Here is a 16,351-nt window from a genome sequence, read left to right as displayed (position 1 = left end):
TAGATTAAATAAAGTTACAAATATTATTAAAATTAAAAAAAACTGTGTACGCGTGATTCCCTAAAAAGAACTGACTCAGTACATTGTTGTGCCGTTGCAGAAGACACCAACACAACACTGGTTTTTTAGCAACCTCTCGTGATGTAGTATTTGGAGTAATTATTATGCATTCTTCTTGTAATTATGCATTTACACCGGTTCTATGAATCTTTCTGATAGTTGACAGAGACAGGGATAAATAATAATTTTATTTACTTTGTAAATTAGTTGATTTTTTGTATTGACAACACTCAACACGAAATGAAACAGCTTTACGATGTTCCTCAAACGACTCAGTTTCTGGTTTCTCGTGCCAGAAACCAGAAACGTAGCTGTCCCGGGTGACCGAGCTCTGTGGACTTTCTAATTTTATAAATAAGAATGAAAACACGCTTGGCAAGGTTTTATTAAAAAAAAAAACAACAGGAAGCCAAAAATTTCAATTCAAATTCAAATATCTTTATTCAAAATAGTATTTAAAATCAATATATATAAAAAGAGCGTGGGATGTAGAAGAATTATTATTTTAATAATATCTTAAAAAGCACCCCACGCTTTTTATATAATGAAATATATAATATTTTTTTACACTATTTTCAATTTAAAGTTATTTTCTATTTTTTAGTTGAATTTTATGTAAAGCGTGATCTTTAGTTTTTTTTAAAGTACTATTTATTTTTCATTTTTTAGTTATTTTTTTTAGATTGAATGAAGGGATTTTAATATTTGCGAATAAAAATATTTTAGTTATATTGAATGATCACTTAATTCAGCTAGCCTGAGATCCCCGAACTAGCTCTTATAATAATTAGCTCAGTTAAATCACGCATTAATAATTTATAATGGAAATATAAATTCACCGCCATCTATTCGCTTCTAAACGAATTAGATACTTTAATTTAGTGGAACTGTCTTGACATTTCCTTTGTAGCTTACAATAAATTACTAGATGGCGCTTTTTAGTGATTTATTTATTTAAAAATTATATAAATTAACAAAAATCATATTTTGCAATTGAAAAATTTAATAGTTTTATCAAATTAGTGTAATGTCATCGGTCCTCGATAAATCTACAAAGTTTGAAGGAAATCTAGCCGTTTAAAATGGGTCAAAATCGCGCCCAAAGAAGTCGGTTACAAACATACAAATATACCAACATACAAGTGAAGCTAATATAAAGCGTGTAAAAATAGGTGTTGATCGTAGAGGGGCGAAACTGTTGTATGTATTTTTATTTTAATGCTGAATCATAAAAAAATAAAATAAAACAAGTTGTCAAAAAACATACTCAGGGGCATTTATTTTTGTATGAAAAATAGATGTTGGCCAATTCTCAGACCTACACCATATACACACAAATTTTCAAACGAATTGGTTTAGCCGTTTCGGAGGAGTTTGGTAGAAAAAGACCGGGACGCGAGAATTTGATACATTATATTAGATTATTATAGCTATATATATATATATATAGCTAACAAATACAATGGTTGCATTCAGAAATTTAATTTGTGACAAAACTTAAGATAATAATTCTCGAACATTAACAGAATCTGATTGATAGTTAACCACTGTAGTTAATCTACCAACTATAGTTAGCTAAAATTAAACTACCTCCTCAAAAAATTAAGAAAGATATAAAAATTCTAAGTAGTTATTAATATTAAACTATTCTTTCAATTTAATTTCTAAGCGACGTTGGACACATCGAAGAATATATATATAATATTTTCTGAACGCTCCAGTTACACATCAAAGGAAAAACAAAAATGTTGTTTTTGTTTAATTCCTAGCATTTCCATATTTGTTCACCTTTTAAACCTTCTCTGGACTTCCACAAATAATTCAAGACCAAAATTAGCCAAATCGGTCCAGCGGTTCTCGAGTTTTAGCGAGACTAACAAACAGCAATTCATTTTTATATTATAATCTATACTAGCTGAACCGACAGACGTTGTTCTGTAGATAATAAAAAAAAACTGTTTTATAGGAATTTGCCGATAATATTTGAAAACATCAAGAATTAAAGCTCCCTGTTATTATAATGAAATTATTTTACAGCAAAACGTCAAACCGTGCGTCACTAAATTCTCTCATAGAAAATATGTCCATACCAAAACAAATATTGAAAATAAAAATAGTTATGGGTCCCAAATCGAAATAAAAACTAACTTATCTCTAAAGTTGGACTAAACTGCACCCCATGAAGTAATCCCCATTAAAATCCTTCATTAGTTTAGGAGTCCATCGCGGACAAACAACGTGTCACGTAATTTATATATATTAAGATAGAATATATGTTTGTGTGTAATAATAACCTAATAACTCCTAAACTATTAGACCGATCTCAATGAAATCTTTTGTAATAGATTCGTTGCAGCTTAAGGAAGGTTTACATATATAGTTTGTCGTTTTTCGATCCCACCCACGCACTCACCCACGCATTTACCATATCTCTCGAACCGTTTATTGACAGAACAACGTCTGTCGGGTCAGCTAGTATATATATAGATAATAATTTCAATGTATAATGTAATAGTATGTCATTTTGCTCGACTTAGTACAATTATGTGTAACTAAATGTTTTATAGTTGCGTAATAGACAGTGGTCGTATCTTATTCAAATAGTTACACAATAGGTGTTCAAATACTTTCAAATAATTTTTGGACATCTGTTTAAATTAATTACGATATTATTGAGATATACAGAGGGTATGTCTTGTACTAAAATGCGGCTAACTCCAGTCCCAGTGCAGTCCTTATTCCAGAAGCTTTTTTTATGAGAAAAATTGACAACAGAAGAAAGAGGTTCGTCTCATGATCAGTGATACACAGTTCAAATTACAATGTTAGTAGGGTGTATCAATAACTATTAGCTGAGAGTCTTGCTCGTCTCGTCCCTTAATTCATAAAAAGTAGGATTAATTAATTAATCCTTAATTCATAAAATTCACACCACAGGTTAGGATATCATCCCCACCATCTGGATGTGTGGCGGTCCTCCACAGTGCGGTTTTCAAGGAGCTTTCTTTCTCGTACTACAAAGCTGTGGACTGAGCTTCCTTGCGCGGTGTTTCCGGGACGATACGACATGGGTACCTTCAAAAAAGCGCGTACACCTTCCTTAAAGGCCGGCATCGCTCTTGTGATTCCTTTGGTGTTGCAAGAGAATGTGGGCTGCGGTGATCACTTAACACCAGGTGACCCGTACGCTCGTTTGTCCTCCTATTCCATAAAAAAGGCCTTCCCCAAAGATCTCCACGACGATCGGTCCTGCGCTGCCCTCGTCCAACGTATTCCGGCGATCTTGACCAGATCGGTCGGTCCATCTTGTGAGGGGCCTACCACCACTGCATCTTCCGATACGTGGTCGCCATTCTGCACCACCGGCCATCTGTCCGTCGAATATGTGCCCTGCACACTGCCACTTCAGTTTCGCAATCATTTGGACTATGCCTGGTTCTTTGTTTGGTTCTCTTACGGACCTCCTCATTTCTGATTCGATCTCGCAGGGAAACTCCGATCATAGCCCTCTCCATTACCCTCTGAGCGTCAATGAGCTTCCTCATAAGGCCCATAGTTAGCGACCACGTCTGTGTACCGTAAGTTATCACTGGCAACACACACTGGTTGAAAACCTTCGTCTTCAGACACTGCGGTATTTGGGACAACATAATTATAATAATAATTATAGATGTGTTGGTATATCGGTTAGAGCGGGGGGCATTTATTGTTGATATCACCATTCCGTGAGATGGAAACCTCATGAAAGCTGAGATAGACAAATTGTCGAAGTATCTATACCTAGCACACTACATGACTGCCATGTGGGATGTTGATTCAACAATAATTGTCCCGATAGTTGTTTCCGTAAACTGTCTTATAGCAAAGAGCCTCGACCATCATCTCAAGAGGCTCTCGCTAAATAACTGGATTAAGGGTCAGATACAGAACGTAGCTATTTTGGGAACGGCACGTATCGTGCGGAAGTTCCTCAGTCTGTCGCCCTAACCACCGGCGAAATTATAGTGAACCAACGCCAGTCGGACTCTATTTATTATATTTATATTGACAATGTTTTTTTTTATAAATATAGGAAATAAAATTATGTTGTAATAAAGCGTATAATACTAATATCCTTTATTGCTGTATTACAATGTTTTCAATATAATTTGGCAACCAGTTTAGTTATTATACAGCCTGCCCTTGGACATAGCCCTCCTCTAGCATCTTCCACTCCTCTCTATGTCAATCCATACGTAACCACAGGTGACCAGCTATACAACGTATAACATCCTTCCATCTTTTAAACTGTCTTTCTCTTCTTCTTTTTTCATTGAAGTGTTTTTTTTATGAAAATAAGGGTCGAGACGAGCAGGACGTTCAGCTGATGATAGCTGATACTTACTTAAATCTGAGCTGTATAATAGAGTTATATACATTCAGATTTATGTTTATGTCGATTGCTAGTTACCAATAACATTATTCATATTTATATATTGGTTATGTATTATACCTGTAATATTGTCAGAATTATTGCGTGCGTCAAGTCCAGATAAGTTTGTAGTTATTGCCACCAGTTTCCCTTCATCCTCATTAAGGTCAGGAGCACTGGAAGGTCCGCCAACGTAAAATACTGCCTATGGCAAGTCAGTTTTTTTTTTACAATTTTTCATGCTTTCGTATTTTTGTCGTAAGGTTTTCGCTAATCGAATGGTAGCTCCATCAGATGTAGAATTAAAAGTGCAGGCAATTTTGTCCCATGCTGCATCCTTTTCTTCGTTAGTGACGGCATCATTTTTATTTATTTTCTAAAACTGCACAGTATTCTTCACCAACTCGGTCAAGTCGCTTTTTTTGCTCTGTCTTATGCGTTAAATAATATATATGTCCATCTCGCTAGCACGTATGAAGTGTGAAGTTGCTTCGACAATACCACAGACGACTATTATTTGGATAAAAAGCGATTGAAAAATTCAAAACTTTTAATCGTTAAATAAACAGTAAGTTAATTTGATTCTCTCGATAGTTATCTGGTGATTTATCTGAGGATTGAAAAACCGGCCCTAAAATGCCCTAATATTAAAATATAACACTGCCATGTTTCCGCTATCTCAACCGTTACTGTAAATAAGGATTGATGTAAGTAAATACTTGCATGAGATACATTTAGAATGACCTTCACTCTCAGCTGATAACAGATATTACTTTATACATACTTAGTGACTGCTTCACATTGAGGAACTGAGAAGATATGCTTTGGGTATTAATTGCAATTTTATATCAAAATGGAGGTTTCTTTGCATATAATGCCAACTATAAAATGGTATCCTTTCTAGGTACTATTTAATTTAATTTATGTAATGTGTACCTGGGGTCAGTTGAAAAATTGATAAAATTTTAGCATCAATCTGCTACATAGATGTTGAGTGAGTCACAAAGGATTCTTGAGAAATTATTCGATTTGGATGCATCACACAGATTGAAATACAAAGTAAACCGTATTTATATAGCAATAAGAGCGATTAACAAAGAGTTTCTTTTTGTCAAGGTAAAGGTCTATTTAATAATGACTAAATTATTAAATTTATTGTGAAATGTGTTATTACTACTGCTATTACAGCTATACGTTGTGCGTAATCGCATTATCATCACCATCATCAACCCGGAGACGTCCACTGCTGGGGACAAAAGCCTCAACCTAAGATTTCCACGACGATCTGACCTGCGCTGCCCTCATCCAACGTATTCCGGCGATCTTGACCAGATCGTCAGTCCATCTTGACTTCCTACCAACACTTCTATTACGTGGTCGCCAATCGAGGACTTTACTGCCCCAACTTTGGCCACCTGTCAACTTTGGTTCTCCTACGGATTTCCTCATTTCTGATTCGGTCTCGCAGGGAAACTCCGAGCATAGGAAACTCCCTCTCGATTGCCCTCTGAGCGACCATGAGCTTTCTCATAAGGCCCATAGTTAGCGACCACGTCTGTATACCGTAAGTCATCACTGAATAAAAATGGGTCAATTCTTTTATGAAGCACAGTTATTTGTAATCTTAACCTAACTGTATTTTTTTGAACATTTTATTCAATATTCAAGATAAAAACATACTTATAATTTAAAGTTTGGTAACGCGTCTCTGGATCCCTAGTGTTGCAGATGTCTATGGGCGGTTACCATCACGTCAACTTGTTGCCCGTTTGACCTGTATTATATAAAAAATAAATATATTTTTATTAAAAATACGGGACGAGAAGAGCAGGACGTTCAAGCTGATGGTAATTGATACGCCCTGCCCATTACGGGCGCTCAGGATTATTGACAAACCCAAAAATTCTCAGCGGCACAACAATTACGCTTGTACTCTTAAGACACTAGCTACGGCGCCCTTCGGACTGAAACACAGTCATGCTTACACATTACTGCTTCACGGCAGAAATAGGCGCAGTTGTGGTACCCATAACCTAGCCGGCATTCTGTGCAAAGGAGCCTCCTCGTCCTGCTCGTCTCGTCCCTTATTTTCATAAGAAAAAATTGTGACTCCTAACAGCCGTTGGTGTTTTATCGTTAGCAGTCTATACCATGACTGATAATGATAACCTTTCCAGCGACTTGCAAAGTTTATTTAAGACTATTTATAAGCAAATATGTTATCATTTGCTTGTTGCAGTGCTTTTCAATTGAAAATTTGAAAGATGAATTTGAGTATCAAGATGCCGCGCACACAAGCATCTTTACAAATAGCCAATACAGACTACAATATAAAGTTGCCGTAATGAAAAAGCTATTGTTGTTAGGTAGTACGGTATTTAGTTGGAGCGCAGCGGAGACCAATCCTTAATCTAAGCGGTAGGGATTGATTCAGAGAAGAGTTCTGGGAATCTTCATTTCTCGTAATATTTATAGTTTCATAATTTTATATATATATATATAATGAAAATGGTCTTTGTTTGAGGCTCTTTCACGCCTCAACCACTGATCGTATCGACATGAAACTACCACCATTCGATGCGAAATTTATCCAAGATGGTTTATTATACGAATTTCAAAGTAACTTCATTAATTTATTTCCTTTTTAAATTCGCCCAGCGGGAATTTGATGCAGAAAATAATAAAAATAAAGAAGATTTAAAATTGTAACTACTTATGGCGAGACTAGTTTCATCTATCGAACTAGAAACACCTATCCATCCCACACGTATACGTAAATGAAGAAAAAATTTTGAGTTTCACTTCTAAGTTAATTTTTTTTTTCTATTTTCGTGTGAAAATCTTAATGCAGTTCACGGAACACAAGTACTTATAAAGTTTCAACAGTATAGTTCGTATGGTTTCGGACAAAAGTGGCTGTGACATACGGACGGACAGACAGGGATCTGTAAGGGTTCCGTTTTTTGCCATTTGGCTACGGAACCCTAATAAAAAAAGGTACGCAATATGTTTATAAAAATTCTCAATAATCCTTTCAGAAAATATTTTATAAATTGGACAAAGCAACAATCTATCATGTTTTACAAAAATATTTGGCGTTTCGTAGGGCTGTCGCTACTGCGATAAAATTATCAATATGAAATGTTTGTAGTGGAAAATGAAATATTTTTAAAACTTAAATATTCTTGTTAATGTTCAATTCATGTTATATTAAATCTTCCGAGTAAAAAAAGAAGGAGTCTGCGCCGTGATATTAGCAAGTGAAGCACCGTTATGCTAGTGTGGGTGCGGTTACAGGGGATACTAGTTACACAATTTTTTCTCCCTTAAATAATCATATATGGCCACAAATACTTACATAGTATCGTTTTTACACTTTTTCACAACGCACGACGGCATTTTTAAAATATTTTATTGAGACGCAAACTGATGAAACAGACGGTGACAATTGTCATGATAGCCGCCTATCGGCCTGTAGTAGTGTAAGTGTGTGCGTGGGGCTATGCATTTACACGTTAATCGGCTTGTTTTGGTGCTACACTGTTATGTAAGGTGACACGGAGTCCTTATATTTTTACAAGTCCGTGTATATTAATGGCTTTTTCATAACCGTGTCTTTAAAAAAACGAATATGTCGTTTTGTGAATGTTCGGTTTAATTACTTCGGCAATTAAGCAGAATGTAGTTTGATAAATTATTGATAGTTACATATTTATACTAAATGTTTAGTAATTAAACTTACTTCCAATTATTCAGCCAAGTTGCAATTTAAAAATTGTTTGAAAAATATCAAGTGCATCGCTGCATTATGTAATGTGTTCAGACTAGTAGTGTAAGTCATTTCTCAACCTCAGTTTTTTTTAAATATTAATATTGACACACTTTTACACAAATTATCTTGCCCCAAACTAGGCACAGCCTGTACTATGAGTGCAAGACAGCGACATATTTAATACTATATACTTCCTTTAACATACATAAATACAAAAAAAACATCCATCTCGGAAAGAACCATTCATATTTATCATATAAAATAATTGCTTCTACCGGGATTCGAACCCTCTACTTCTAGCCCAGTAGGTAGGCAAAGTCAGTTTGAAGTTCTAGGATGGATAATGATTTTAATAACGGAATGACAATATATTTAATAGCTTCTTCATTTTTTTTTTATTATTACTTCATTAAATGTACCTACGGTATTGTATACCTGTGTTCGAGGGAACCCCGCCAGGAGAAAAGATCTTTACGCCTTTTCTTCATTAAATATATTTATTTTCAAAATCTCAGTCAATATTTTTTTGTTAATGAATTTACCGCAACTTCGTAGAGGGTTCTATTGTGAAGAAGTGGCAAGAAACTCATTGCCAGTCATATAAATCAACATTTACATTTTCATCGTTTTTCAAATCATTCGTCAAACGTCAAATAGTCAATGCCTTACCCGTGTAAGTCAAAAAATTAAAATATGTAAATTAATGCAAGACAAAAGTTATTGAGTACACTAGCTGCATCATCCATACACACCGTAAATAAAAAAGGTATTTTGCGAGCATTTTATTAAAATAACAAGTTATAATAATTTGTAAGTAAGCGCGGCAGGTTTCACTGATTTTCTATAATAACGGAGTTACATGATATTTTCTCACTCTACTGTCTGTTAGCTGTTACCCGCGTTAAATAACTTCATCCCAATAACTTTATGATGCGGGACTCGAAACCGTGATCTCTCGCGTTCCGTGCGAGCGCTCTTCCACTGAGCCAACCGCTCGAGTGACGTATCGTTGATAAATCTTGTATGTCTTGATTTGAAAGAGCGACTTCTCGAGTCAATTTCCTAATATGCAAATATTGGGGTTGAGCAGGTTATCAACTACAAAGTAGATCCTGTAGATGAAGCCACAACCTGAGAAGTGAACAAGACACAAGTTTTATCAACGATACGTCACTCGAACGGTTGGGTCAGAGAAAGAATTTTGTTTTCAAATTTAATTTGTGAAATTATTCCCAGAAGTGAGGGTTATTACTTTAAAAAAATAACAATTTTTTTTATAATAATATGTGACGAGCGAATGTCCGACAAATTTACACACGCTATTTATAGCCAAATATTTACAATTTTTACACTTATTATAATATATTATATAAATTTACAATTTTTACACTTATTATAATATATTATATAAATTATAAAGTGAAAAAAAACACACGATTCTAATAATAACCAATTGTTAAAATTATTGTGATCTAGATAGATCAGAGGATCTATAATTCTTTATTTTACAATTCATTGATTCACCTGTGCAGTAGGATATACAGGATGCAAGGAGAATATATTTTATTTTAGGGGCTCTTATCAATTAAAATATATCTTCATCTAGAGAGCCTTTAACAAGGCCAAAATCACATTTTCTTAAGATGACTTTTTGGATGATCAAATGGCACAACCACAATCATGTCGAAATTGAGATAAGAACCCAAAACTGGTCACGTGATTCATATTAACGGATTGACAAAATGCCAGCCCTACTGTCACTCTTTAAATGACATCATGATCTATTAGCCCAACGCACATGTATGGAATACACTAATTAAACACAATCGGCCTTACAAATAAACATGGTGTAAAGTTATACCTAGGTACGAACCAAGAATATACAAAATGTTTACAAATAGACATTTTCCTGAAGATTGATTTCTTCTGACGTATGATGCTTGCTGCATTTATTTGCAAGGCTGCCTGACATTCGAAATACTTCAGAATTATCATTGTATTGACAGTGTTGTCAGTGATATAGTCAACATTTTGCATATTCTTGGTATGTACTCAAGTATAAATTAATAATAAATTATATATAAGACAGCAAGCGTCGCAAATATGTTGGTCTCAGTGAGTCTTACATCTTTGTGCCGTTTGGTGTCGAGACACTTGGCCCGTGGGGCCCAGAGGCGCGGAGAATGTTCAAAATACTATCTTCGCGCCTCAATAAGGCTACTGGAAACCCAAGTGCTGGCAGCTATTTCGGTCAACGGATCAGCCTTGCTATCCAACGGGGTAATGCTGCCAGTATTCTTGGTACGCTTCCACGTAATGATAGTTTTAATTTTATGTAGTCGTAGTATTGTAAATATAGTTATAAGATTTGTTTTGATTAAATAATGACCAGTATAAATTTATACCAAGTTTATTTGTAAGGCCGGAATTCCTTAAAATGTGATGTTTGCGGCTTTGAACGTTTTTCAGGAACTATTTCTAAATAACTTTAACATGTTGCTGTACCATTGACAACCCTAGATTTGCGTCACAAGTCACATGTCAAAGCTTTCTAACTGATAACACGGTGATAGCAAAATATTACACGATGGATTTTAATATGTATAACATATCAATTTATCGCTCGAATTATTCATGCATATGAACGTGAAATATTGTGAACTAGATGGGGTTTTACCACGTTTTAATTATTGTTATTCATTATATACATTAGTAAGGCAAAAAAAACTTACTTAAGGCCGCCATCCCAAGATATCGTCAAAATAGCGCATAATTGAAACCATTTCTTGACGGTTTATACAAAGCTTATATTTTTCTTTATATTTTTATAGACAGTGCGAAGAAAAATCACCAAAATACCTCTAACTTTTACATTTAGAGCCATGCTAATCATTAATACTATTTAATAGGACATAGTTTTGATAGTTTAGTAAAGAAACTTGTATTATGTTTGTAATCAATTAAAAATGCTTCTAATTTTGAATAAAAGCTATGGCGTTCTTGTGCGAGAGAGGTAACCTAGCTCCGCTCGATTCCTAAAGGCTCGGTGTCGATACGAGAAAGGACTATGGGATGACATTTAAGACAACTGAAGATATTTATTTAAAAATTATTGATAAAGACAAATTATTTTGGATGACTTGCTTATCTTGTACATTTTTAAATTGTTATTTTATTTTACTTTATTTGGAAGACATCTTTGTACTGTACATTAACCCCCTTATTCATAATAGTCTGCTAACTTAAAGCATTGCTAATTCTCACTCTGTCTTCTTCTATTGACCTAAGTTAGAATGAGAAAAAACTCTCCTAAGCGGCTGTTTAAAGTTAGCGGACCATTTTGAATAAGGGGTTAAGACTATATAAATTAATACGTAAGTATCCATTCCTACTCTTTCTTTTAAGACAATAAGGGACAAAACGAGCAGGAAGTTCAGCTGATGGTAATTGATACGCCCTCCCCATTACAATGCATTGCCGCTTAGGATTCTTGAATAACCCAAAAATTCTGAGCGGCACTACTCTTGCGCTCATCATCTAGAGACATACGTTGTTTAGTCTCATTCAGTAATTTCACTAACTACGGCGCCCTTCAGACCGACACACAGTAATGCTTACACATTACCCATACCCATTACGCCTATTTCTGCTTCAAGGCAGAAATAGGCGCATGTAAATATGTCTTCGCATATGTTACGCATGCGGCATGCTATGCATTATGTACCTAATCCATTCATTATCTAATTGATTTCGGTTAGACACTACCTATCCGATATTTGATTACTGGATATCTCATTTAAGAGAAATATTGTAAGATATGACTAAATAGTAATATAATAGTACAAAATATGACTTGTAGAATACGTTAGTATCCATATGTACTCTGTGTTTGTAGGTATGTATTATAATATATCAGATATCTAGTCGTTTTCGCACTCGTAACATTCGATCACATTTCTACAAGCAAACCTCTGACGCAATGGATACAGTTTTACACTATAACAAGTATGTAAGTGATCTTAGAGTGTAATATTGTTAGCAATGAGGTCCGTCGCTAAAGGAAGTGCCGTATTGAATAATTGTCGAGTACCGGTGTGTCCGGCTGGCCAACAGGCGTTCGTCGAGAATAGAACCGTTTCACCGAATCATTCAGAAATACTGGACACTAATAATAAAATTAAATAAGTAATTTGACGACTCATAAAATAGCCTAGTGGTTAGTGATCCTGACAACTGAACTAGAGGCCCCGCGTTCGAATTCCGGTAGGTACTGCTACATTATTTGCAAGTTGATAATTTGACAAATTAATTATTGACAAATTAATAAATTGCTTGTATGATTATAGACATTTCTTCTTAGAGTTTTAATAGTGACAGTATGATGTAATCAGGGCCGCATTGTAATACACTACACCGTAGATCTTGTTGAACGTTAGGTGGGATATCTGCTCATAACATTTTTTTTTGTGATGATCGATTATTCTTTCAAACTCAAATATTTTTATTCAAAATAGGATATGATCTCACCCTATTGAAAGTAAAAAACTACAAATCATTCGAAAAAGTATGCCTTAGACCCGAGAAGAACGGGTGCATGAAACTCAGCGAGTTTCTTTTTAACAAAAAAATATGGTTAAAATGAAATATCGTACAATAAAACTTATTATTTAATAGCCTGACGACAGTCGCACATTCCGAATCTGTGGTATCATTAAGAAAGTCATTTGTTATAGTAATATTTACCACACAAAAGTTTTTTTTAACAATTCATGTTGAATATTGTAATACATTTGTTTTGAACATTATCTGGTATGTTGTTGTAAAAGCATATACTTACATCGTCCCACAAAAGATTTACTTACTCCACTTACACTTAAAAGGCTATATAGTAGGCATTGTAAGTTTATGTCTGTTTCTGGTGTTAACATCATGTTTATGATCACAGTTATGACAGTTTCTAGCAAATTCTTATCTCGATGGAGTGGTTATCATATTTTTGTTAGAACAGTACTAATGTATGACATCACTCGGTTCCAGTTCGCGTTATGGACAGCAATAGCATACTTGGTGGTGCAGTTCCCTCTCACGGAGACGAGGATGGAGGAGGTTGACTCCAAGTACAAGAGCATGGAGGTGAGTTTCCCTACTTATGTATTAATAACTTGAAATCGAAACTGACATGTTCAGAGAGGTTAAAATTGAATTGTTTGTTTGATGTGCATTCCAGCCCCCACCGTCGACGGAGAACCCAAAGCCGGAGCCCCGCGTCGAGTTGAAGCTGGGCAAGTGTTTCCACATGTCCCGGGAGCATTGCCCCACGGACGGACACAAGTGCAAGCGGGTGGACCCTGTCTCCGTGTTCTGCTGCGACGTCGACAACTTCCGGCTGAAGGAGGCGCTCGCCATCATCAGTGAGTTCTCTTACTCACCCTGATAACAAGTTCAAGTAGAACTAATTATATAATGTTTCACTTGATTCCTGCCGCTGAATTCCACATACGCACGACATGCCACAAATTAGGATATCATCCCGACGATCTGAAAGTGTGGCGGTCCTTCACAGTGCGCTTTTCAAGGAGCTTTCTCCCACATACAAAGCTGTGGAATGAGCTTCCTTGTACGGTGTTTCCGGGACGATACGAAATGGGTACCATCAAAAAAAAGCGTACACCTTCCTTAAAGGCCGGCAATGCACCTCTGATTCCTCTGGTGTTGCAAGAGAATCTGGGCGGCGGGGATCAATTAACACCAGGTGACCCATACGCTCTTTTGCCCTCCTTTTTTCATAAAAGAAATATATGTGCAGCTTGTTGTGTTGTGTTGAAATTTGATTAGTGATAGTGGGTACGTCGTCTTTCGTTTTGTGTTCCGATCATATTAACACTGGTATGGGCAGGTGACGCCGTTTAAGTTGAGTTAATAAGGTGTCTCGTTCATCATTTTTGCTTGTTTAGTAAATTGCTTTGCAAATTGTAGGTGATCACTCACATCCATAACATCACAATTATTAACTTGTCGTTACTCGACTTAATCCAACCTGCCATCTATTAATACCTGCTATAAGACAATGAAATGACCTTCTCAATCTTTTATATCAGTAACTAAATCCCATCTAAATCTCCGTCCTACAATCACAATATCAAGTGAATAGACATATGAAGATATAGACTGAGCGCACTGATACAAGGAAGTGTCTTGAATGTACTAAAAGCGGCCAGGAGATGAAAAAAGCTTGCATTAAAGGGTAGATGCGAGGTCCGAAATTTGCTGTCTATTCCAGGTGTTAATGAAAGTAATTGACATGTTGTCTCTTGAGGTGGCAGAACTTATTGTTGATTTTACCTACGTAATACTATTAATCTTTTATATGATATATGCTACACGAATGAAAACGAAATAACCTTCATTTTTTGGCTACAAAGTGTTAAAAAAATCCATTTTAGCATCCGGAACTTCTTGAACTCTCTTTGTTTTATACAAAGCCGGCCTGGGCCATTGTAATTTCGCATTATTTTATGTGAGTAACTTATATTACGACGGCAAATCTACTGTTAAAAGGCATTTGAGACGTAAAGTTACATAATACTACATTTGATCATCCTCAAGATAAGTCTTAAGGCCATAATTGAAACCATTTCTTGACTATATATATATATATAAGATATATGTTTATATATATATAATATGAGACGAAAATTCATTTGTTCTTTACATTTATATTTTTTATAGACAGTGCGAAAAAATCCTATTACAGATGGAGCCATCCTCATCATTCAATCTAGATAAAAATTGCACGAAAATTTATTAATTGTACACCAGAACTATTTAACATAACATAGTTTTGTAAAAAAAATGTATAATGTTTGTAATAAATTAAAAATGCTTCTAATTCCGAATTAAAACTACGGCAATATTGTGCGAGAGAGGTAACCTAGCTCCGCTCGATTCCTCAAGGCCATTGGCTCGGTCCCCAGCCTTAAGTGTTTATAATAACATACTGACACTCTTCAAACCGAAATACAAGCGTACAAGTAGATATAGTGTTGTGCCGGTACTGCCTCAAACCAAAACTGAACATACAGTTAGTGCAACTGTTGCTTAATTAAACACTACTGGTGGAAGAATCCTTTTCCAAGGATGCCAGCTTTTGACGGCCAAGTATTAATGTGTAATAAGCAGCAATGTTTTTTTTTATTGAATTGCGCCGCAGCTTATGACATTTCTGGGCTACGGAAAATTATGTCTCAATCTTCTTCTTAGTCGCATTCTTATTTTCTGTCGTGTACGTACTTCAAAGTTTTCGTAACGTAGGTCACTAAACCCTTCCACTCCTTTCGGTCCTCGGCTTTCCTTATTGCGGTCGTAAGTGATAGGCCAGTGAGAGTCTTGATCTTAGGGTTATAATGCGGCCGCTCACTGGTTTGTATCCTAGCAGAGATTTGTTAATATCGGGTGCTATAGACACGGCAACTCCATTATTACTTTCGTATTTGGGACCAGAGTGATAGACCCCTTTGGATGCTGGCTAGATTATGGGTACCACAACAGCGCCTATTTCTGCCGTGAAGCAGTAATATGTAAGCATTACTGTGTTGCGGTCTGTATGGCGCCAGAAGCTAGTGAAATTACTGGGCAAATGAGACTTGACATCTTATGTCTCAAGGTGCCGAGCGCAGCTGTAGTGCCGCTCAGAATTTTTGGGTTTTCAATAATCTGCAGACAGGACATATCAATAACCATCAGCTGAACGTCTTGCTCGTCCCTTATTTTCATAAAAAATAAAAAAAGTATATCCACTTGGTGTTGTATAGAATCCGGAGCTTCTCAATGAGTTTCAGTAAGCCCTAATATTTTATGTCTCAATGTATCAAGGAATCCCCTCATTTCATTCATAACGGTTAAGAATTTTCTAAAAAAGGCACTGCATTATAGTAAGCACTACAATCACATACTACCACGTGTACGACTTGTTCATTATAAAAAACGGATACATAGTCTGTCTAAACGTGGCTATAGTTCATGCACACAAGACATGAGTACATAAGACAGTTCCCCGGCCTTGTACGCCAGTGACTATTATGTAGGAGTGCCACGCTCGCTCCGTGCGG

The 16,351-nt window shown here is 35.7% G+C and overlaps 1 protein-coding gene across 1 annotated transcript in view; it reads left to right on the top strand.

The window, feature by feature from the left end:
* Positions 1 to 16,351, top strand: part of LOC126979531 (protein halfway) — a 53,038-nt gene that overhangs the window by 27,154 nt on the left and 9,533 nt on the right. The window contains exons 2-3 of the mRNA XM_050828868.1: positions 13,281 to 13,376; positions 13,471 to 13,654. Coding sequence (XP_050684825.1) covers positions 13,281 to 13,376; positions 13,471 to 13,654 — 280 coding nt within the window. The remainder of the gene's footprint in view (positions 1 to 13,280; positions 13,377 to 13,470; positions 13,655 to 16,351) is intronic.

This window comes from Leptidea sinapis, chromosome 3 (assembly GCF_905404315.1).
Source record: "Leptidea sinapis chromosome 3, ilLepSina1.1, whole genome shotgun sequence".
Taxonomy (NCBI): domain Eukaryota; kingdom Metazoa; phylum Arthropoda; class Insecta; order Lepidoptera; family Pieridae; genus Leptidea; species Leptidea sinapis.
The sequence above is the reverse complement of the archived record's forward strand: the minus strand, read 5'-3'. Positions and strand labels throughout refer to the sequence as shown.